Genomic DNA, 22,456 nt, shown 5'->3' with positions numbered 1-22,456 from the left:
GATCCTAAATCCTCTTAGACCATCCTGGATGATCCTAAATCCTCTTGGACCATCCCAAATCCATCCTGGATGCTCCTAAACCCTCTTGGGCCATCCTGGATGATCCTAAATCCTCTTGGACCATCCCAAATCCATCCTGGATGCTCCTAAATCCTCTTGGACCATCCCAAATCCACCCTGGATGGTTCCTAAACCCTCTTGGACCATCCTGGATGATCCTAAACCCTTCTGGACCATCCCAAATCCACCCTGGATGCTCCTAAATCCACCTGGACCATCCCAAATCCATCCTGGACCATCCCAAATCCATCCTGGATGGTTCCTAAATCCTCTTGGACCATCCCAAATCCATCCTGGATGCTCCTAAATCCACCTGGACCATCCTGGATGCTCCTAAATCCACCTGGACCATCCTGGATGCTCCTAAATCCACCTGGACCATCCCAAATCCATCCTGGATGCTCCTAAATCCTCTTGGACCATCCCAAATCCATCCTGGACCATCCCAAATCCATCCTGGATGATCCTAAATCCACCTGGACCATCCCAAATCCATCCTGGACCATCCCAAATCCATCCTGGATGGTTCCTAAATCCTCTTGGACCATCCCAAATCCAGGCTCGTCCTGGCCCCGCCCCTGGCCCCGCCCCTGGCCCCGCCCCCGGCGCCGTCGCTGCCCCTGGGTTCCCAACGGTCGAGAATTAATTAATAAATTAATGAATCCAAGGGGAGTCCACAATTAATTAATGAATAAATCAATGAATAAATTAATGAATTAAATCGGGGAGGGGGGGGAATTGGGGATTTTGGGGTGAATTGTGGGGATTTTGGGGCTCTTTGGGGGTGGAATTGGGGATTTTGGGGCCCTTTGTGTGGATTTTGGGGCTCCCTGGTGGGAATTTGGGTTCCTGAAGGGGTTTTGGGGTGAATTGTGGGGATTTTGGGGCTCCCTTGTGGGGAATTGGGGTTTTTGGGGCCATTTGTGGGGATTTTGGGGCTCCCTGGTGGAGAATTGGGGTTCCTGAAGGGGTTTTGGGGTGAATTGTGGGGATTTTGGGGCTCCCTTTGAGGGGGAATTGGGGTTTTGGGGGCGATTTGTGGGGATTTTGGGGCTCTTTGGGGGGGGAATTGGGGTTTTTGGGGTGATTTCCTCCTTTTATCCCAAATTTCTCGCCCGGATTTCCTCCCTTTATCCCTGATTTCCTCCCTTTATCCCTGATTTCCTCCCTTTTATCCCGGATTTCCTCCCTTTATCCCGGGTTTTCCCTCCCTTTATCCCGGGTTTTCCCTCCCTTTTATCCCGGGTTTTCCCTCCTGCTTTTCCTCCCTTTTTCCCCCATTTCCATCCCGGTTTTCCCCTCCCTCATTCCCGGTTTCCTCTTCCGGTTTCCCTCCCTTTATCCCGGTTTTCCCTCCCTCATTCCCGCTTTTCCCTCCCTCTTTTCCCGCCCCTCATTCCCGGTTTCCCGCCCCCCTCCATTCCCGGTTTCCCTTCCTTTATCCCGGTTTTCCCCTCTCCCATTCCCGGTTTTCCCGTCTCCCATTCCCGGTTTTCCTCCGTTTATCCCGGTTTTCCCCTCTCCCATTCCCGGTTTTCCCCTCTCCCATTCCCGGTTTTCCTCCCTTCCTTTATCCCGGTTTTCCCGTCTCCCATTTCCGGTTTTCCCTCTCTCATTCCCGGTTTCCATTCCCGGTTTTCCCCTCTCCCATTCCCGGTTTCCATTCCCGGTTTTCCCTTTCCCCATTCCCGGTTTTCCCTCCCTTTATCCCGGTTTTCCCCGTCTCCCATTCCCGGTTTTCCCTTTCCCCATTCCCGGTTTTCCCCTCTCCCATTCCCGGTTTTCCCCTCTCCCATTCCCGGTTTTCCCCTCTCCCATTCCCGGTTTTCCTCCCTTTATCCCGGTTTCCATTCCCGGTTTTCCTCCCTTTATCCCGGTTTCCATTCCCGGTTTTCCTTCCTTTATCCCGGTTTTCCCCTCTCCCATTCCCGGTTTTCCCGCCCCTCCCCTTCCCCTTTTTGAACGCCCCGGGCTCCGCCCCCCGCCCGTTAAAATGGGGCCCGAGCGGGGCCGCGGCCACGGGGGCGCCGGGAGCGGCACCGGGAGCGGCACCGGGACCGGGATCAGCACCGGGATCGGGCTTAGAACCGGGATTAACACCGGGAGCGACCGGGATCGGCACCGGGATTGGGATCAGAACCGGGACCGGCATCGGGAGCGTCCGGGACCGGGATCAGAACCGGGATTGGGATCAGAACCGGGATTAACACGGGCAGCGATCGGTACCGGGATAAGCACCGGGATCAGGAACGGGAAAAACACCGGGACCGACCGGGAGCGGCCGGGACTGGGATAAACACCGGGATCAGAACCGGGAGCAGCACCGGGACCGGGATAAGCACCGGGATCAGAACCGGGAGCGGCACCGGCACCGTCCGGGACCGGGATAAGCACCGGAACCCACCAGGACCAGCACCGGGACCAACACCGGGATCAGGACCGGGACCAACACCGGGATCAGGACCGGGACCAGCCCGGAGCTCCCGGATCTCTCCAAGCCCCGGTTCCGCTCCCAAAGCGCGGTTGGGAAACGGGGACGGCACCGAAAGCAGAACCGGGAACGAGCGGAAAAGAACCGGGAACGGCCGGGATGGGACCCGGGACCCCCGGGAGCGGATCCGGGACCCCCGGGATGGGACCCGGGACCCCCGGGCTCCTCCTGCTCCTCCTGGCAGCGGCGGCGGCGGCGACACCGAGCACAGGTGAGGGGGAGAGGGACCCCAAAATGCCCCAAAAATCTGCCCAGGACCCCCTAAATCCGCTCCGGGACCCTCAAAATCCGCCCCAGGACCCCCTAAATCCGCTCCGGGTCCTTCCAGGACACCCAAACCCCCCCGGGACCCCTCAGGACCCCCCAAAATCCCCTCAAAATCCCCCCAGGATCCCCCAAATCCCCTCAAAATCCCCTCAAAAATCTGCCCAGGACCCCCCAAAATCCCCTCAGGACCCCCCAAATCCCCCCCAAATCCCCCTCAGGACCCCCCAAAACCCCCCAGGACCTCTCAGGATCCCCAAAATCCCCTCAGAACCCCCAAATCTCCCCCAAAATTCCCCCCCAGGACCCCCAAAATCCGCCCCGGGTCCCCCCCCACGTGTCGCGGCCCCGCCCCACCTGATCGGAGGCCACGCCCCCTCCGCCCCACCCAGCCCGGGAAGGACCAATCAGCGCGCGCGGTTCGCCCCGCCCCTCGGCGGACGCGCCTCTGATTGGCCGAGCTCAGACTGGCCACCCGCGGGGGCGGGGCTTGGAGCAGCCAATCAGAGCGCGGCGCGCGGGGAGGGCGCGCCCGGGTGGGGCCGGAATGGGGGGAAAAAATCGGAATAAAAAGGCCAAAAATGAGGGAAAAAACCCCAAAAAATCGAAATAAAACCACAAAAACGAAGGGGAAAAGCCAAAAATGAGGGGAAAGAATCCAAAAATGGGAGCGGGGGCAAAAAAATTGGGTTAAAAATGGGTAAAAATCGGCAAAGGAACCGCCCTAAAAGTTGGGGTCAAACTCCGAAAATCGGGGGGAAGTTTCAGAGGCGGAGCGGAAATCCCGAAATGGGGTAAAAAACCTAAATTTGGATAAAAAAAAACCCTTAAAGTGGGGATAAAAACCCCAAGTTTGGATTAAAAAGCCGAAATGGGATAAAAAAGCCAAAATTGGGATAAAAAAACAAGCAAAAAAATCGGAATAAATCCCCAAATATTTGGATTAAAACCACACAAAAATGGGGATAAAATGGGCAAAAATTGAGATTAAAAACCCCCAAAAATGGGGATAAAAACCTGCAAAAATTGGGATAAAAACCCCTAAAAATGGAGATAAAAACCCGCCAAAAATCGGAATAAAAACGCGAAAATTTAGGGTTTTTTGATTTTTGGGTGAATTTTGGGTTAGTTTGATTTATTTTGGGTTATTTTCTCTCCATTTTTTGAATTATTTTGGGTTCTTTTGGACTATTATGGGGTGAATTTTGGGTTAATTTGATTTATTTTATTATTTAAATTTATTTGGATTTATTTTATTATTTACATTTATTTTGTTTTATTTTAATTTATTTTATTTTAATTTTTTATTTTATTTAATTTGATTTAATTTAATTTTCTTTTCATTTCTTTTAATTTCTTTTATTTTGATTTCTTTAAACTTATTTCAATTTATTTAAATTTCTACTATTTTCTTTTCTTTTCTTTTAATTCCTTTTAATTGATTTTACATTCTCCAAATGTATTATTTCGTTTTAAATTTATTTAAATTTCTATTATTTTCTTTTCTTTTCTTTTAATTCCTTTGAATTTATTTTACATTCTCCAAATGTATTATTTCGTTTTCAATTGATTTAAATTTCTATTATTTGATTTTTTCTTTTAATTCCTTTTAATTTAATTTACATTCTCCAAATGTATTATTTCGTTTTAAATTGATTTACATTTCTATTCTTTTGTTTGATTTTCTTTTCTTTGAATTCTTTTTATTTCACATTCTCCAAATGTATTATTTCGCTTTAAATTTATTTAAATTTCTATTATTTTCTTTTCTTTTCTTTTAACTCCTTTTAATTTAATTTACATTCTCCAAATTTATTATTTCGTTTTAAATTGATTTAAATTTCTATTCTTTTGATTGATTTTCTTTGATTTTAATTCCTTTGAATTCATCTAAATTTCTCTTATTTTGTTAGATTTTCTTTTCTTTTAATTCCTTTTAATTGATTTAAATTTCTCTTATTTTGTTAGATTTTCTTTTCTTTTAATTCCTTTGAATTCATCTAAATTTCTATTATTTTGTTAGATTTTCTTTGATTTTAATTCCTTTGAATTCATTTAAATTTCTCTTATTTTGTTAGGTTTTCTTTTATTTTAATTCCTTTTAATTCATCTAAATTTCTATTATTTCGTTTGATTTTAAACGCCTTTTAATTTATGCGAATCTATGCAAATTTATGCAAATTTATGCAAATTTATGCAAATTAGCCCGAAAAAAATTTTTTTTTTTCCTCCTACCCAGTCCACCCCCCGTGCCCTCCCGACCACCTCCAGTGCGGCGACCTCTCGTGCCTATCGCGACATTTCCAATGCGACGGCGATCGCGATTGTCCCGACGGGCGGGACGAGCTCGGCTGCGCCCCTCCCCCCCCGCCCTCCCCCTCCCCCTCCCCCCCCTGCCCCCCCTCCTCCTTCCGCTGTCGCGACAGCGCCTGCATCCCCGGCCTGTGGCGCTGCGACGGCGACCGCGACTGTCGCGACGGCGAGGACGAGGGGGAGGAGCTTTGCGGCAAGCCCCGCCCCCTTTCGCCCTGCCCCGCCCTGCAGTTCCCCTGCGGCTCCGGAGAGTGCGTGGCCAGGAGGTGGCGCTGCGACGGCATCGCCGACTGTCGCGACAGCTCCGACGAGCGGGGCTGCGGTGAGCGCGGGGCGGGAGCGGGAACGAACTGGGAATAAACCGGGAACGAACCGGGAACAAACCAGGATCAAACTGGGAACGAACCGGGATCGAACTGGGAACAAACTGGGAACGAACTGGGAACAAACCGGGAACGAACTGGGAACAAACCGGGAACGAACCGGGAACAAACCGGGATCAAACTGGGATTGAACCGGGAACAAACCGGGATCAAACTGGGATTGAACTGGGAACAAACCGGGAACAAACCGGGATCAAACTGGGAACAAACTGGGATCAAACTGGGATCGAACTGGGATCAAACTGGGATCGAACCGGGAACAAACTGGGAACAAACCGGGATCAAACTGGGAACAAACTGGGAACAAACCGGGATCAAACTGGGATTGAACTGGGAGGGACTGGGAGGGGTCCAAGACCTGAGACCCCACCCCTTCCCCTTCAGCCCCGCCCCTCTGCTCCACCCCGCCCATTCAGCCACGCCCATTTAGCCCCGCCCCTTTGTTTTGACCCCACCCCTGCTCTGATCCAGCCCCTCCCATCTGGCCTTGCCCCTCGGCTCTGGACCGGCCCCTTCCCTCCGGCCCCCGCTTTGAACCCACCCCCGTTCTGACCCCGCCCCTTGTTTCGAACCCGCCTCTTTTCCCTTTAGCCCCGCCCCTTCTAACAGGATCCCCATCATTTTAGCCCCGCCCACCCCTACTTTAGCCCCGCCCCTTTATCAACCCACATTAGCCCCTCCCCTTCCCTTTGACCACGCCTCTACTTAAGCCCTGCCCTCTTTAGCCCCTCCATTTTGACCCCGCCCCATTTCCGCCTTTCCCTCACAGCGACCCCGCCCATTTCCCTTTGACCCCGCTCCATTTCTGCCTTTCCCTCACAGTGACCCCGCCCATTTCCGCTTTTCCCTCACAGCGACCCCGCCCATTTCCCTTTGACCCCGCCCCATTTCCGCCTTTCCCTCACAGCGACCCCGCCCATTTCCCTTTGACCCCGCTCCATTTCCGCCTTTCCCTCACAGTGACCCCGCCCATTTCCGCCTTTCCCTCACAGTGACCCCGCCCATTTCCCTTTGACCCCGCTCCATTCCCGCCTTTCCCTCACAGTGACCCCGCGCCATTTTCTCTGACCCCGCCCCTCTCTCCCTTTAGCCCCGCCCCCGCCGTGCCCCCCCGGGCAGTTCCTCTGTCGCGACAGGCGCTGCATCCCCGCGGCGCGAGCCTGCGACGGAACCCGCGACTGTCGCGACGGCGACGACGAGGAGGCGTGTCCGGAAGGTGGGGGAGGGGCCGGGGGCGGATTTTGGGGGGGATTTGGGGCGGTTTGGGGCCGTTTGAGGGGGATTTGGGGGGGATTTTGGGGTGTCCTGAGGGGATTTGGGGGAGTTTTGGGGCAGTTTTGGGGTGGTCCTGAGGGGATTTTGGGGTGTCCTGAGGGGATTTGGGGGGTCCTGAGGGGTTTGGGGGCGTTTGAGGGGGATTTGGGGGAGTTTGGGGCAGTTTTGGGGGGTCCTGGGGGGGTTGGGGGAATCTGGGGGGGATTTGGGGCAGTTTTGGGGGGGTTCTGAGGGGATTTTGGGGTGTCCTGAGGGGATTGGGGGGGTCTGGGGGGTCCTGAGGGGATTTGGGGGAATTTTGGGGGGATTTGGGGCAGTTTTGGGGGGTCCTGAGGGGTTTGGGGCCGTTTGAGGGGGATTTGGGGGGTCCTGGGGCGGGATTGAGGGAATTTGGGGGGGGGTTTGGGGGAATTTTGAGGGGATTTTGGGGGATTTTGGGCCGTCCTGAGGGGATTTGGGGGGATTTGGGGGGTCCTGAGGGGATTTGGGGGAATCTGGGGGGGATTTGGGGCCGTTTTGGGGGGGGTCCTTGGGCGTTTGAGGGGGATTTGGGGGGTCCTGGAGGGGTTGGGGGAATTTTGAGGGGATTTTGGGGTGTCCTGAGGGGATTTGGGGCAGTTTTGGGGGGTCCTGAGGGGTTTGGGGTCGTTTGAGGGGGATTTGGGGGGTCTAGGGGGGATTTGGGGCAGTTTTGGGGGGTCCTGAGGGGTTTGGGGGCGTTTGAGGGGAATTTGGGGGAGTTTGGGGCAGTTTTGGGGGGGTTGGGGGAATCTGGGGGGGATTTGGGGGAGTTTCGGGGGAATGGAGGGAATTTGGGGGGGGGTTGGGGAGATTTTGGGGTGTCCTGAGGGGATTTGGGGGAGTTTTGGGGGGCGTTTCCGGGGTATTTTGGGGGGATTTTGGGGGATTTTAGGGGGTCCTGAGGGGTTTAGGGGCAGTTTTGGGGTGGCCTGGAAGATTTGGGGGGCGGGAGGGTCTATGGGGATTTTGGGGGGGGGTTTTCAAAAATTTTGAGGGATTTTTCAGAAATTTTGGGGTTTTTTTGTGGATATTTTTGGGTTTTTTTGCGGATCTTTTTGGGGTTTTTTGTGTGGATATTTTTGGGGTTTTTTTGCGGATATTTTTGGGTTTTTTGTGGATATTTTTGGGGGTTTTTTGTGGATATTTTGGGGTTTTTTTGTGGATATTTTTGGGGTTTTTTGGTGGATATTTTTGGGGTTTTTTTGCGGATATTTTTGGGTTTTTTGTGGATTTTTTTTTTTTTTATATTTTTGGGGTTTTTTTAATATATTTTTTGGGGGTTTTTTGCGGATATTTTTTGGGTTTTTTTGCGGATATTTTTGGGGGTTTTTTGTGGATATTTTGGGGTTTTTTTGTGGATATTTTTGGGGTTTTTTGGTGGATATTTTTGGGGTTTTTTTTTAATATTTTTGGTGGTTTTTGTGGATCTTTTTGGAGTTTTTTGTGGATATTTTTGGAGGTTTTTTTTATATTTTTAGGATTTTTTTGCGGATACTTTTTGGGATTTTTTTGCGGATATTTTTGGGTTTTTTTGTGGATATTTTGGGGGTTTTTTTTGCGGATATTTTTGGGTTTTTTAAAATATTTTGGGGGTTTTTCTGTGGATATTTTTGGGGTTTTTTTGTGGATATTTTTGGGGGGTTTTTTAAATATTTTTGGTGGTTTTTGTGGATCTTTTTGGGGTTTTTTTTGCTGATATTTTTGGGGTTTTTTAAAATATTTTTGGGGGGGGTTTTTTGAGGATATTTTTGGGGTTTTTTTTGGCTATTTTGGGTTTTTTGTGGATATTTTTGGGGTTTTTTTGAGGATTTTTTGGGGCTTTTTTTAATATATTTTTTGGGTTTTTTTGCGGATATTTTGGGATTTTTCGCGGATCTTTTTGGGGGTCCCTCGTTCCGTGACCCCCCCCTCTTTCTTCTCTCCCCTGCCCAGCCCCGTCGTGCCCCTCCCCGCACTGGTTCCGCTGTCGCTCGGGTGAATGTATCGCGATAGCGCAGGTCTGCGATGGGCGGCGCCACTGTCGCGATTGGTCCGACGAGCCGCTCAAGGAATGCGGTGAGGAGGGGCCCCAAATGTCCCGGACAAAAAAACAACCCAAAATTGCGCCAAAAACCTCTCAAAACCACCCAAAATCCCGTCCTAAAACCCTCCAAAAATCCCCCCAAAATGCTCAAAAAATCGCCCCAAAAAATCGCCCCAAAAAAGCCAAAAATCCTGCCCTAAAACCCCCCAAAAATCCCCCCAAAAATTGCTCAAAAATGCCCAAAAATCCCCCCAAAAAAGCCAAAAATTCCCCCAAAATCTGCCCCAAAAACTGCCCCAAAAATATCAAAACTGACCTAAAAATCGCCCCAAAATCCCCCCAAAAAAGTCCCAAAAATCGCCATAAAAAGCCAAAAATCCCCCCAAAATCTGCCCCAAAATCTGCCCCAAAAACATCAAACCTGACCTAAAAATCGCCCCAAAATCCCCCCAAAAAAGTCCCAAAAATCCCCCCCAAAATTGCTCTAAAAATGCCCCAAAATCCCCCCCAAAAATCCCCCCCAAAAGGCCCAAAAAATCGCCCCAAAAAAGCCAAAAATCCCCCCAAAAACCGCCCCAAACCCCCCCCAAAAATACCAAACCTGACCTAAAAATCGCCCCAAAATCCCCCCAAAAATCCCCAAATTCTCCCCCAAAACTGCCCCCAAAAATCAGCCCAAAAAATCGCCCCAAAAAACCCCAAAACCCTCCGCAAAAAAAACCCCAAAACTGCCCCAAAAACCTCTCAAAACCATCCAAAATCCCGTCCTAAAACCCTCCAAAAATACCCCCAAAAATGCTCAAAAAATCCCCCCTAAAAAGCCAAAAATGTCTCCAAAATCTGCCCCAAAAACTGCCCCAAAAATATCAAAACTGACCTAAAAAAACCCCCAAAAATCCCCCAAAATCCCCTCCAAAAAGTCCAAAAAATCCCCCCAAAATCCCCCACAAAATCCCCAAATTCTCCCCCAAAATCTCCCCAAAACTGCCCCAAAAACCCCCCAAAAATCCCCAGAAAAAAACCCCAAAACCCTCCCCAAAAAAACCCCAAAACTGCCCCAAATTCCTCCCCAAAACTGCCCCAAAATTCCCCCTAACCCCCCAAAAATTCCCCCAAAAATTGCTCCAAAAATGCCCCAAAATCCTCCTCAAAAAGGCCCAAAAAATCGCCCCAAAAAAGCCAAAATTTCCCCCAAAATCTGCCCCAAAAACCACCCCAAAACCGACCCCAACCTCCCCAAAAAACGGCCCCAAAAAACGCCAAAAAAATCAAAACTGACCTAAAAAATTCCCAAAAATCCCCCACAAAATGCCCCCAAAAATCCCCAAATTTTCCCCCAAAATCTCCCCAAAACTGCCCCAAAAGCCCCCAAAAATTCCCCCCAAAAATTCCCCCCAAAAAACCCCAAAATTCCCCCAAAAAAACCCCAAAATCTGCTCCAAAATCCACCCCCAAAAAGTTCCCAAATCCCCTCCAAAATCCCCCAAATTCCCCCTAAAAACCCAAACCCCCCCTGAGATTTTGGGGTTGGGATTTTGGGATTTTGGGATTTTGGGAATTTTGGGAATTTTGGGAATTTTGGGCTTTTGGGGTTGGGATTTTCGAGTGGGGATTTTTGGGATTTTTGGGCTGGAATTTTTGGGATTTTTGGATTTTTCAGGTGGGGATTTTCGGGATTTTCAGGATTTTAGAATTGGGATTTTTTGGGGATTTTCAGGATTTTTGAGCGGGGATTTTTGGGATTTTTGGGATTTTCAGGTGGGGATTTTTGGGAATTTTGGGCTTTTGGGGTTGGGATTTTTGGGATTTTCGAGTGGGGATTTTCGGGATTTTTGGGGATTTTCAAGTGGGGATTTTCGGGATTTTTGGGGATTTTCAAGTGGGGTTTTTCGGGATTTTCAAAAGGGGATTTTTGGGATTTTCAGGATTTTAGAATTGGGATTTTTGGGATTTTCAGGATTTTTGAGCGGGGATTTTTGGGATTTTGGGGATTTTTGAGTGGGGATTTTGGGGATTTTTGAATGGGGATTTTGGGGATTTTTGAGTGGGGATTTTGGGGATTTTTGAGTGGGGATTTTTGGGATTTTGGGGATTTTCGAGTGGGGATTTTCGAGAATTTTGGGGATTTTCAAGTGGGGATTTTTGGGATTTTCGAGTGGGGATTTTGAGACTTTTGGGGATTTTCAAGTGGGGATTTTTGGGATTTTCGGGTGGGGATTTTTGGGATTCTGGGGATTTTTGAGTGGGGATTTTTGGGGATTTTAGAATTGGGATTTTTGGGGATTTTGGGGATTTTTGAGTGGGGATTTTTGTGCTTTTTTGGGATTTTCGAGTGGGGATTTTCAGGATTTTCAAGTGGGGATTTTTCGGGATTTTTGGTGATTTTGGAGTGGGGATTTTTGGGATTTTTGGGATTTTCAAGTGGGGATTTTTGGGGATTTTGGGATTTTCGAGTGGGGATTTTTGGGGGTTTTTGAGAGGGGATTTTGGGGATTTTCAGGATTTTAGAATTGGGATTTTTGGGATTTTCAAGTGGGGATTTTTGAATGGGGATTTTTGGGGATTTTCGGGGATTTTCAAGTGGCGATTTTTGTGCTTTTTTGGGATTTTCAAGCGGGGATTTTTGGGATTTTTGGGGATTTTCGTGTAGGGATTTTTGTGCTTTTTTGGGATTTTCAAGTGGGTATTTTGGAGGTCAGAATTTTGTAATTTTTGGGTGTTTTTGTGCCTTTTTGGGCTCTCCAGGAGTCAACGAGGATTTTCAAGTGGGGATTTTTTTGTTTTTTCAGGATTTTCGAGTGGGGATTTTGGGGATTTTGGGGATTTTTGAGTGGGGATTTTTGGGGATTTTTGGGATCTTCGAGTGGGGATTTTTGAGATTTTTGGGTATTTTCGAGTGGGGATTTTTGGGGATATTTAAGTCGTGATTTTGGGGAGTTTTGGGATTTTCGAGTGGGGATTTTGGGGATTTTTGAATGGGGATTTTTGGGGATTTTTGAGTGGGGCTTTTTTGGGATTTTTGAGTCGTGATTTTGGGATTTTTGGGGATTTTTGAGTGGGGATTTTTGGGGATTTTTGAGTGGGGATTTTTGGGGATTTTTGAGTCGTGATTTTGGGATTTTTGGGGATTTTTGAGTGGGGATTTTTGAGGTCAGAATTTTGTAATTTTTGGGTGTTTTTGTGCTTTTTTGGCCTCTCCAGGAGTCAACGAGTGCCTGCAGGGCTCCGGGGGCTGCTCCCACCTGTGCCGGGATCTCCCCGTGGGCTTCGAGTGCAGCTGCCCCCAGGGAATGGGGCTGGGCCCCGACGGCCGGACCTGCCACGGTGGGTGAGACCCAAAATGATCCTAAAATGATACCAAAATGGTCCTAAAATATCCTAAAATGGTCCTAAAATATCCTAAATGATCATAAATGATCCTAAAATATGCCAAAGTGATCCTAAAATGTCCTAAAATGGTCCTAAAATGGTTCTAAAATGATCTTTAAATGGCCCTAAAATATCCTAAAGGATCCTAAAATATCCTAAAATGGTCATAAAATATCCTAAATGATCATAAATGATCCTAAAATACCCCAAAATATCCTAAAATGGTCCTAAAATATCCTAAAATGGTCCTAAAGTGATACTGAAGTGATCCTAAAATGGTCCTAAAATGATCCTAAAATGATCCTAAAATATCCTAAAGTGATCCTAAAATGGTCCTAAAGTGATCCTAAAGTGATCCTAAAATGGTCCTAAAGTGATCCTAAAATGCTCCTAAAATGCTCCTAAAATGGTCGTAAAATATCCTAAAATGATCTTTAAATAGTCCTAAAATGGTCCTAAAATGGTCCTAAAGTGGTCCTAAAATGGTCCTAAAATGATCCTAAAGTGATCCTAAAATGATCCTAAAATATCCTAAAATGATCCTAAAATGGTCCTAAAATGATCCTAAAATGGTCCAAAAATGATCCTAAAATGGTCCTAAAGTGATCCTGAAATATTCTAAAATATCTTAAAATATCCTGAAATATTCTTTAGGTGATTTGGGGTCATTTTGGTTGATTCGAGGTGATTTGGGGTCACTTTGGTTGATTTGAGGTCATTTTGGGGTGATTTTAGGGGATTTGGGGTCATTTTGGGTGATTTTAGGGGATTTGGGGTCACTTTGGTTGATTTGAGAGGATTTGGGCTCATTTTGGTTGATTTGGGGGTGATTTTAGGAGATTTGGGGTCATTTTGGTTGATTTTGGGGGGATTTTAGGTGATTTGGGGTCATTTTGGTTGATTTTAGGTCATTTGGGCTCATTTTGAGGTGATTTTAGGATATTTGGGGGTGATTTTAGGACATTTTGGGCTCATTTTGGGGTAATTTTGGTTGATTTGGGGGTGATTTTAGGTGGTTTGGGGTCATTTTGAGGTGATTTTAGGATATTTGGGGGTGATTTTAGGACATTTTGGGGTGATTTTGGGGTGATTTTGAGGTGATTTTCGGATATTTTGGGGTCTCCCTTTGCTGACCCCTCTGCGCCCCCCCAGCCCTTCCCGGGACCCCGGAACCTCTGGGCCGGAACCTGAGCACGGAGGGAAACGCCCCCACAGGTGAGACCACGCCCACTGACCACGCCCACCGCACATGGCCACGCCCACAGGCCACACCCACTCTCCCTACCTGACCACACAACTTGGCCACACCCTTCTGACATTGTGACCACATCATTTGGCCACGCCCCCTGGCCACGCCCCCTGACCTCCCCCTGTCCCCACAGGTGACTTCGTCCAACTGGGCGGGGCCGGAGGGGCGGGGCCGTTGATGACGTCACTGGGGGTCCTGCTGCCCCTTGGTATGGCTGGTGGGGGAGGGGCTGAAATTTAGGGGGGTGGGGGAGGGGAAATGGGAGGGGATCCCAAAAAAGGGGGGGAGGGGTCACAAGTTGGGGGAGGGGTCAAAAATGGGGGAGGGGGTCCCAAATTGGGGGGGGCATCCCCTCCCTGCAGTTCCCTCTTGTGGCCACCAGGGGGCTCCGTGAATTGAGCCCAATGGTGAAAATCCCAAATTTTGGGGTGAAATTCCGGGAATTTGGGGTTGGGGATATCCCAAATTTTGCGGGGAGCGTTCTCGCCTGATTTTGGGGAGAAGATCCCAGATTTTTTGGTGAAAATCCCAGATTTTGGGGTGAATATCCCCGATTTTGGTGGTCATCCCCTCCCTGCACTTCCCACCTGTGACCACCAGGGGGCTCCTTGAATTGATCCCAATGGGGACAATCCCAAATTTTGGGGTGAAATTCCGGGAATTTGGGGTTGGGGATATCCCAAATTTTGGGGGGTTCTTGCCTGATTTTGGGGAGAATATCCCAGATTTTTTGGGGAAAAATCCCAGATTTTGGGGTGAATATCCCCAATTTTGGTGGTCGTCCCCTCCCTGCACTTCCCACCCGTGACCAGCAGGGGGCTCCTTGAATTGATCCCAATGGGGACAATCCCAAATTTTGGGGTGAAATTCTGGGAATTTGGGGTTGGGGATATCCCAAATTTTTCGGGGGGGGGGGGGGGGGTGGTTCTCGCCTGATTTTGGGGAGAAGATCCCAGATTTTTTGGGGAAAAATCCCAGATTTTGGGGTGAATATCCCTGATTTTTGTTGTCGTCCCCTCCCTGCACTTCCCACCTGTGACCACCAGGGGGCTCCATGAATGGATCCCAGTGGGGCATCTCAAATTTTTGGGGTAAAATCCCAAATTTTTGGGCTGCCCCAAATTTTGGGGTGTCCCCGATTTTTTGGGGACCCCCCCTGACCCCCCCTTTTACCCCCCCAGGGCTGTTGCTGTGCCTGGGCCTGGCCGGGCGGGCGCTTTGGCGATGGTGGCGCCGGCGCAGCACCAACAGCATCAGCTTCAGCAACGCCGCCTTCCGGAAGGTTCCGGAACACCTGGAGGGGGCGGGGCTTGGGGACACGCAGGTGAGCAGCTGGAGGGGGCGGGGTTAACGCCCGGAGGGGGCGGGGCTTGGGGACACAAGGGTGACCTCACCTTTGTCCCCCTGCAGTGGCCGCTGACAATGGAGGACGATGAGCCCTGAGGGGCTGGGGGAGGTGAGACCCCCCTGGAGACACCTGGGCACACCTGGGGACGCAGCTGAGGAACATCTGGGCACAGCTGGAGCCATCAGGGAGTACCTGGATGCACCTGGGCCACAGCTGGGCACACCAAAGAACACCTGAGAGGGCCTGGGTGCACCTGGAGACACCTGGGGGGGGACATGTGGGACACACCTGGGAACATCTGGATGGACCTGGGCCACAGCTGGCGACACCAATGAACACCTGGGTGCATCTGGAGCCACCTGGAGCCACCTGGGCACATCTGGGAGTGGCTGAGTGCCCTCAGATGGGGCTGTGGACACACCTGGACACACCTGGCCATGACTTCAGACTCACCTGGGCACACCTGGACACATCTGGGCACACCTGTCCGTGCCCCTCTCACCTGTTTGTACCTGTGCTCACCTGTCCAGGTGCCCCTGATGCCCCCCCAAGGACATTTTAAGGATTTTTTTAACCAAAATTCTCTGATTTGGGCCAATTTGAGGCCCCTGAGGAGGGGGGCGGGGCCAATGTGGCCGCACCTTGTGACGTCAATAAAGATTTATTTATTAACCAATGAGTGATTGGTCTGGGAGTGCGGGCGGGGCTCCGAGAAGCATCCACGCGTGCCATTGGTCATTGTTTCCCTCCAAAACCGCTGTGCGGCGCTCATTGGACGCCGCGCTCTTGACAACGCACGCCATTGGCTGGGCGAACTGCCAAAGAAACGCCTACCAGCGAGCGCGGCTGTGATTGGTCAGGGAGTTTCCCGCCGCTGATTGATCCACGCGCATGTCAATCTAACAAAGCTCCGCCCCGCCGGCTCCGCGCGTTTCATTGGCTTCGCTGGCCGTCAGTCAAACGCGTCACCCAATCGCTGCGCAGCGCGGGAGGGAGGGGATAGCGCCGCATACTATTGGGCAAAGAGAACGTCAATCACTTCTCGCCCCGCCTTTTTCGTCATTTCCGCTTCCTCCACCAATCGCGGCGTCTCGCGGGGTCTCCCTTGCGCTGATTGGCCGCGCAGCCTGAGTCCCGCCCACGCCCCGCTCCCATTTCCGCTCTTCCATTGGTTCTCCGCGCTGTCACTCACCCCAACACCCCTCAATCGCAGCGCGCCGGCTCTTTCCTTCCTCCCATTGGCCGCCGCGCGCTGTCCTCAGTGTGTGATTGGGTGAACCGTCTGTCAGTCAGCGCGAATACGCGAGCTGATTGGTCACGCTCCTCCGGTGAAGGCGGGGCCTCCCAGCCTGCCCCGCGCGGCCTGAGGCGAGCGCGGCCCGTTCCCGTCGCCGCCTCCGCCATGTCCGAGTTCGGCCCCGCGCCGCCCCCTCCGCCTCAACCGGGGGCCGCTCCCTCCGCCCCTCCCTCAGCCGGGCCCGGGGCCGGCCCGGGAGGAGGAGGAGGAGGAGGAGGCGGCAGCGGTGGCGGAGGCGGCGGCGGAGGCGGCGGCGGTGGCGGAGGTGGCGGAGGGACGGGGAGGAAAGACGCGTTCGCCGACGCGGTGCAGCGAGCTCGGCAGGTGAGGGGCTCGGAGGGGCGGAGGGAAAGCGAGGGAGGTACCGGGGATCCCCCCCGAGCCTCCCCCGCCCCCACATTCCCGGTAAGGCCCCTCCCCCCCTCCCCCCCCCACACCGGGGGTCGTGAGGGGAGGGGGGGAGGGAGAGGTCGCCCCTCCCCCCCTCACCGGGACCACCCCCCTCTCACGATTTTCCCGCCCTTCCGTCCCGGTTTTTTCTCCTTTCCCCTCACGGTACCGTAATTATGGGGATTGAGGCGCCTTTACCGTAATTGTGCCGTTAATTTGATTAATTCGTGCGATTAATTAGCGGAAATTAGGGGAATTAATGGGCGCGGTAATGGACTAAGAGGTGGGCAGGGGGTTTCGCTCACTCCGGACAGGACGAATTTAGGGGGGGAGGAAATTTTGGGAGGGTCCTGAGTGGTTTTGGGGGGAATTTGGGGAGTCCTGAGGGGTCTTGGGGGTTCCTGAGGGGAATCTGGGGAGTTTTGAGGGGATTTGGGGGGTCCTGAGGAGGTTTTGGGGGGAATTCGGGGAGTCCTGAGGGGTCTTGGTGGTTTCTGAAGAGTTTTGAGAGGGATTTGTGGGGTTTGGGGGGAATTTGGGGGGTTCTGAGGGGGTTTTGAGGGTCCTGAGAGGTTCTGAGGGGGATTTGGGGGGTCCTGAGGGGTCTTGGTGGTTTCTGAGGAGTTTTGAGGGGGATTTGTGGGGTTCAAGGGGAGTTTTGGGGGTCCTGAGAGGTTCTGAGGGGGATTTGGGGAGTTTGGGGGAATTTTGGGGGCTTCTGAGAGGTTTTGGGGGTCCTGAGAGGTTCTGAGGGGGATTTGGGAGTCCTGAGGGGTCTTGGGGGTTTCTGAGGGGAATTTGAGGAATTTTGAGGGGGAGTTTGGGAGGTCCTGAGGGGTTTTCGATGGTCCTGAGGGGGTTTTGGGGGGTCCTGAAGGGTTTGGGAGAGATTTTAGGGGATCCTGAGGGGTTTTGGGGGGTCCTGAGGGGTTTTGAGTGGAATTTGGGGGATCCTGAGGAGGTTTCGGGGGAATTTGGGGGTCCTGAGGGGAATTTGGGGGGAATTTGGGGTCCTGAGGGGGTTCTGGGGGGTCCTGAGGGGATTTTGAGGTGATTTAGGGGCATTTTGGGGTCATTTTATGGGATTTAGGGGCATTTGGGGTGATTTAAGGGCATTTTGGGGTCATTTTGTGGGATTTAGGGGCGTTTTGGGCAATTTTGTGGGATTTGGGGCGATTTAGGGAAATGTTGACCAATTTTGGGACAATTTTGTGGTGATTTTGGGGGAATTTTGAGGTTATTTAGGGACACTTGGAGTAATTTGAGACATTTTGTGGGATTTAGGGGCGTTTTGGGATGACTGTGGGATTTAGTTGGAATTTTGGGGTGGTTTTGTGGGATTTAGGGGCATTTTGTGGGATTTAGGAGCATTTTGGGTCATTTTAAGGCAATTTTGGGGTGCTTTTGTGGGATTTTGGGGTAATTTTGGGTTGATTTGAGGGCATTTTGGGATGATCTCGTAGGATTGGGGTATTTAGGGGCATTTTAAGGCAATTTTGGGGTGATTTTGTGGGATTTTGGGGTCATTTTGGGTTGATTTGAGGGCATTTTGGGATGATCTTGTAGGATTTTGGGGTATTTAGGGGCATTTTAAGGCAATTTTGGGGTGATTTTGTGGGATTTTGGGGTCATTTTGGGTTGATTTGAGGGCATTTTGGGATGATCTTGTAGGATTTTGGGGTATTTAGGGCATTTTAAGGCAATTTTGGGGTGATTTTTTAAGGCAATTTTGGGGTGATTTTTGGTCATTTAAAGGCAATTTTGGGGTGATTTTGGGTCATTTTCAGTTGATTTTGGGCAATTTCGTTTCTCTTTTACCTCCTACATATCCCTCAAAACTTGGCCTTTTTCAGGACGAGATTTTGGGGTGATTTTTGCTCCTTTTAGGGTTTCTCAACCCCCCCCAAATTTCCCTTTTGCCCCCCTCAGATCGCGGCCAAAATCGGGGGGGACGCGGCCCCGCCCGTGCCCAACAACAACGCCCCCCCCCCGATTTTGGGGCTTTTGGGGGCAAAAACGGCAGCTGGAGGATGGAGGTGAGGGGGAACCGCACCCCAAAACCCGGGGGGACCCCAAAATCTGGGTAAGGGGGACAAAGGAGGGGTCCCCAACCCAAAAATCTGCACCCCCAGATCAGCCCGAGAGCAAGAAACTGGCGGCACAGGGGGAAGGTGAGTGGGGTTTGGGGGGTCCTGAAGGGGTTTTGGGGGGTCCTGAAGGGATTTGGGGGGTCCTGAAGGGGGTTTGGGGTTCTCAGAGGGGTTTTGGGGGGTCCTGAAGGGGGTTTGGGGGGTCCTGAAGGGATTTTGGGGTCCTAAAAGGGTTTTGGGGGGTCCTGAAGGGGTTTTGGGGGTCCTGCAGTACCGGGTTGTGGCCAGGAGGGGGCGCTGTGAAATGTCCCAAAGGGAATTGGGGGGTTCTGAAGGGGTTTTGGGGGGTTCTGAAGGGGTTTTGGGGTTTCCAGAGGGAATTTGGGGGGTCCTGAAGGGGTTTTGGGGTCCCCAAAAGGTTTTTGGGGTGTCCCAGGGAGAGGTTTTGGGGTTCTTCAAATGTTTTGGGGGTTCCCAAAGGGGAATTTGGGGTTCCGGGAAAGGTTTGAGGAGGTTTGGGGGGGGTCCTGAAGGGATTTTGGGGGGGTCCCCAAAGGGTTTTTGGGGTATCCTGAAGGGATTTTGGGGGGTCCTGAAGGGGTTTTGGGGTATCCAGAGGGAATCTGGGGGGGTCCTGAAGGGGTTTTGGGGTTCCCAGAGGGATTTTGGGGGTTCCTGTAGTACCGGGTTGTGACCAGGAGGGGGCGCTGTGAAATGTCCCAAAGGGATTTGGGGTGTCCTGAAGGGGTTTTGGGGGGATATTGGGGTTACCCAGATTTGGGGGGATTTGGGAATTTGGGGGAGATTTGGGATTTTGGGGGATTTTGGGGGGATTTGGGGTCACCCCAGTTTTGGGGACCCCCATGGAGGGCTCAGGTTTGGGGTGGGGATTTGAGGGGGATTTGGGATTTTGGGGAGATTTGGGGTAGGATTTTGGGGGGGTTTTGGGGTCACCCCAATTTGGGGGATTTTGGGGGGGATTTTGGGGGTTTTGCGGTCACCCCCAATTTGGGGGGTTTTGGGGTGGGGGTTTGGGGTCCCCCCAGTTTTGGAGTGGGGATTTGGGGGGATTTTGGGGTTTTGGGGGTCCCCCATTTTTGGGGGATTTTGGGGTTTTGGGGTCCCCCCAGTTTTGGGGTGGGGATTTTGGGGGGGTTTTGGGGTCCCCCCAGTTTTGGGGACCCCCCTCGGAGGGCTCAGGTTTGGGGTGGGGATTTTGGGGGTTTTGGGGTCGCCCCAATTTGGGGGATTTGGGGGGGATTTTCGGGGGGATTTTGGGGTGTGGATTTTGGGGGATTTTGGGGGGGATTTTGGGGGTTTTGGGGGGGGATTTTGGGGGGGGATTTTGGGGTTTTGGGGTCCCCCCAGTTTTGGGGTGGGGATTTTCGGGGGGGATTTTGGGGTTTTGGGGTCCCCCCAGTTTTGGGGACCCCCTCGGAGGGCTCAGGTTCCCCCCCCAGCGCTGCCGGCACCGATGGGGCCCCTGCACCCCCCTGCCAGGTACGGGGTCCGCCGAGGGATTTGGGGCTTTTAATGGGGTTTTTAATGGGGTTTTTATGGGGTCTGGGGGAATTTGGGGGTTTGGGGAGGGTTTGGGGCGGAGTTTGGGGGAGTTTGGGGGTTTTTGGGGGTTTTTATGGGGTTTTTTGGGGGGTTTTTGGGGATTTCTCAGGATTTTTATAAGGATTTTTTCTGGGTTTCAATGGGGTTTTGGGGGGGTTTATGGGGTTTTTATGGGGTTTGGGAGGGTTTTGGGGGGTTTATGGGGTTTCTTATGGGGTTTCTATGGGGTTTGGGGAGGGTTTTGGGAGTTTTATGGAGTTTTTGGGGGGTTTTTATGGGGTTTTTTGGGGGGTTTTTGGGGATTTCTCAGGGTTTTTAGAAGGATTTTTTCTGGGTTTCAATGGGGTTTTGGGGGGGTTTATGGGGTTTTTATGGGGTTTGGGGAGGGTTTTGGGGGGTTTATGGGGTTTCTATGGGGTTTCTATGGGGTTTGGGGAGGGTTTTGGGGAGTTTTATGGAGTTTTTTGGGGGGTTTTTATGGGTTTTTTGGGGAGTTTTAATGGGGTTTTTATGGGAGTTTTTGGGTGGGTTTATGGGGTTTTTTTGGGGAGGGGTTTATGGGATTTGGGGGGGTTTATGGGGGTTTTATGAGGGTTTTTATGGGGTTTTTGGGGGGGCATTTATGGAGGTTTTTTGTGGGGTTTTATGGGTTTTTCTTGTGGGTTTATGGGATTTTTAATGGGGTTTTTGTGGCTTTTTGGGAGGTTTTTATAGGAGTTTTTGGGCGGTGTGATGGGGTTATTTTGGGGGCATTTATATGGGAATTTGGAGGAGTTTTTTTGGGGCTTTTATGGGGTTTTGGGAGGTTTTTATGGGTTTTTAATGGGGTTTTGGGGTTTTTTTTGGGGGGGTTTTTTTGGGGGTTTTTATGGGTTTTTTGGGGGGGGTTTTATGGGGTTTTCGGGGGCGTTTATGGAATGAGGGGGTTTGGGAGGGTTTTGGAGGGGGTTTGGGGTTTTTAATGGGGTTTTTGGGGTGTTTTTAATGGGGTTTATGGGGGGAATTCGGGAGGTTTTTGGGAGAGGTTTTATGGGGTTTTTTGTGGGTTTTTGGGGAGGGTTTGGGGGGTTTTATGGGGGTTTTAATGGGGTTTTTGGGGAGGGTTTTAAGGGTTTTTGGGGGGGTGTTTATGGGGGCTTTTACGGGGTTTTTGGGGGATTTTTATGGGGTTTTTATGGAGTTTTGGGGGGTTTTCATGGGGTTTTTTTTGAGGGGCTTTTATGGGGGTTTGTGGGTTTTTAACGAGGGTTTTGGGGGGTTTTATGGGGATTTTTTTTGTGGGTTTTATGGGGTTTTTGGGGGGTTTATTATGGGATTTTGGGTTTTTTTTGGGTGGGTTTTTTTGGGTTTTAGAGGTTTTATGATATTTTTAATGGGGTGTTTGGGGGGGTTTTATGGAACTTTTGGGGTTTTTTTTTTGGTGGGGGATTTATGGGATTTAAGGGGGTTTTTGGGGGAGTTGTAGGGGTTTTTTTGGGGGGGTTTTACGGGGGCCTATATGGGAATTTTGAGGGGTTTTAGGGGGGTTTTATGGGGTATTTATGGGGTTTTTGGGGTTTTTATGGGGTTTTTATGGGGTTTATGGGGTTTTTGGGATATTTATGGTATTTATGGGGTTTTTTGGGTATTTTTTGGGTATTTATGGGGTTTTTATGGGGTTTTTTTGGGTATTTATGGGGTTTTTGGGGATTTTTTTGGGTATTTATGGGGGTTCTTATGGGTATTTTGGGGTATTTATGGGGTATTTTGGGGTATTTATGGGGTTTTTATGGGGTTTTTGGGGTTTTTTGGGGTATTTATGGGGTTTTTATGGGGTTTTTGGGGTTTTTATGGGGTTTATGGGGTATTTTGGGGTATTTATGGGGTATTTATGGGGTATTTATGGAGTGTTTTTGGGGGATTTATGGGGTTTTTATGGTTTTTTTTTGGGTATTTATGGGGTTTATGGGGTTTTTTTTGGGTATTTACGGGGTTTTTTTTGGTATTTATGGGGTTTATGGGTTTTTGGGGTATTTATGGGGGTTTTTTGGGTATTTATGGGGTTTTTCTGGGGTTTATGGGGTTTTTATGGGGTATTTATGGGTTTTTGGGGTATTTATGGGGTTTTTCTGGGGTTTTTGGTGTCCCAGGACGACGGTGACCGAGGAGTACCGGGTTCCTGACGGATGGTCGGCCTCAGTGAGTGCTGGGGGATTTGGGGTTTTTGGGGGGATTTTGGGGTTTTTGGGGGGGATTTGGGGGAATTTGAGGGGATTTGGGGGATTTTGGGGACCCCCCCATCTCAAACCCCATTTTAGGGTTTTTTAATGTGGATTTTTGA

General features: G+C 50.6%; 2 protein-coding genes across 2 annotated transcripts; both read left to right on the top strand.

Moving 5' to 3' along the window:
• The first annotated feature begins 1,979 nt into the window (after positions 1 to 1,979).
• On the top strand, positions 1,980 to 15,468 carry LOC143696299 (uncharacterized). Its single transcript, XM_077192374.1, has 9 exons — positions 1,980 to 2,762; positions 5,055 to 5,450; positions 6,602 to 6,727; positions 8,740 to 8,862; positions 12,032 to 12,154; positions 13,352 to 13,414; positions 13,582 to 13,656; positions 14,630 to 14,772; positions 14,859 to 15,468. The coding sequence occupies exons 1-9, from the start codon at positions 2,651 to 2,653 to the stop codon at positions 14,889 to 14,891; spliced, it is 1,194 nt and encodes a 397-aa protein (XP_077048489.1). The 5' UTR covers positions 1,980 to 2,650; the 3' UTR covers positions 14,892 to 15,468.
• A 652-nt stretch (positions 15,469 to 16,120) lies between these two features.
• On the top strand, positions 16,121 to 22,315 carry LOC143696301 (uncharacterized). Its single transcript, XM_077192397.1, has 5 exons — positions 16,121 to 16,417; positions 18,413 to 18,519; positions 18,616 to 18,654; positions 20,034 to 20,073; positions 22,266 to 22,315. Exons 1-5 carry the CDS (start codon positions 16,199 to 16,201, stop codon positions 22,296 to 22,298), a joined length of 438 nt encoding a protein of 145 aa, XP_077048512.1. The 5' UTR covers positions 16,121 to 16,198; the 3' UTR covers positions 22,299 to 22,315.
• Positions 22,316 to 22,456: the final 141 nt, after the last annotated feature.

This window comes from Agelaius phoeniceus, chromosome 32 (assembly GCF_051311805.1).
Source record: "Agelaius phoeniceus isolate bAgePho1 chromosome 32, bAgePho1.hap1, whole genome shotgun sequence".
In the NCBI taxonomy this organism is placed as follows: Eukaryota; Metazoa; Chordata; class Aves; order Passeriformes; family Icteridae; genus Agelaius; species Agelaius phoeniceus.
Note: the sequence above shows the minus strand (reverse complement) of the source record. Positions and strands in the feature narration are given on the sequence as shown.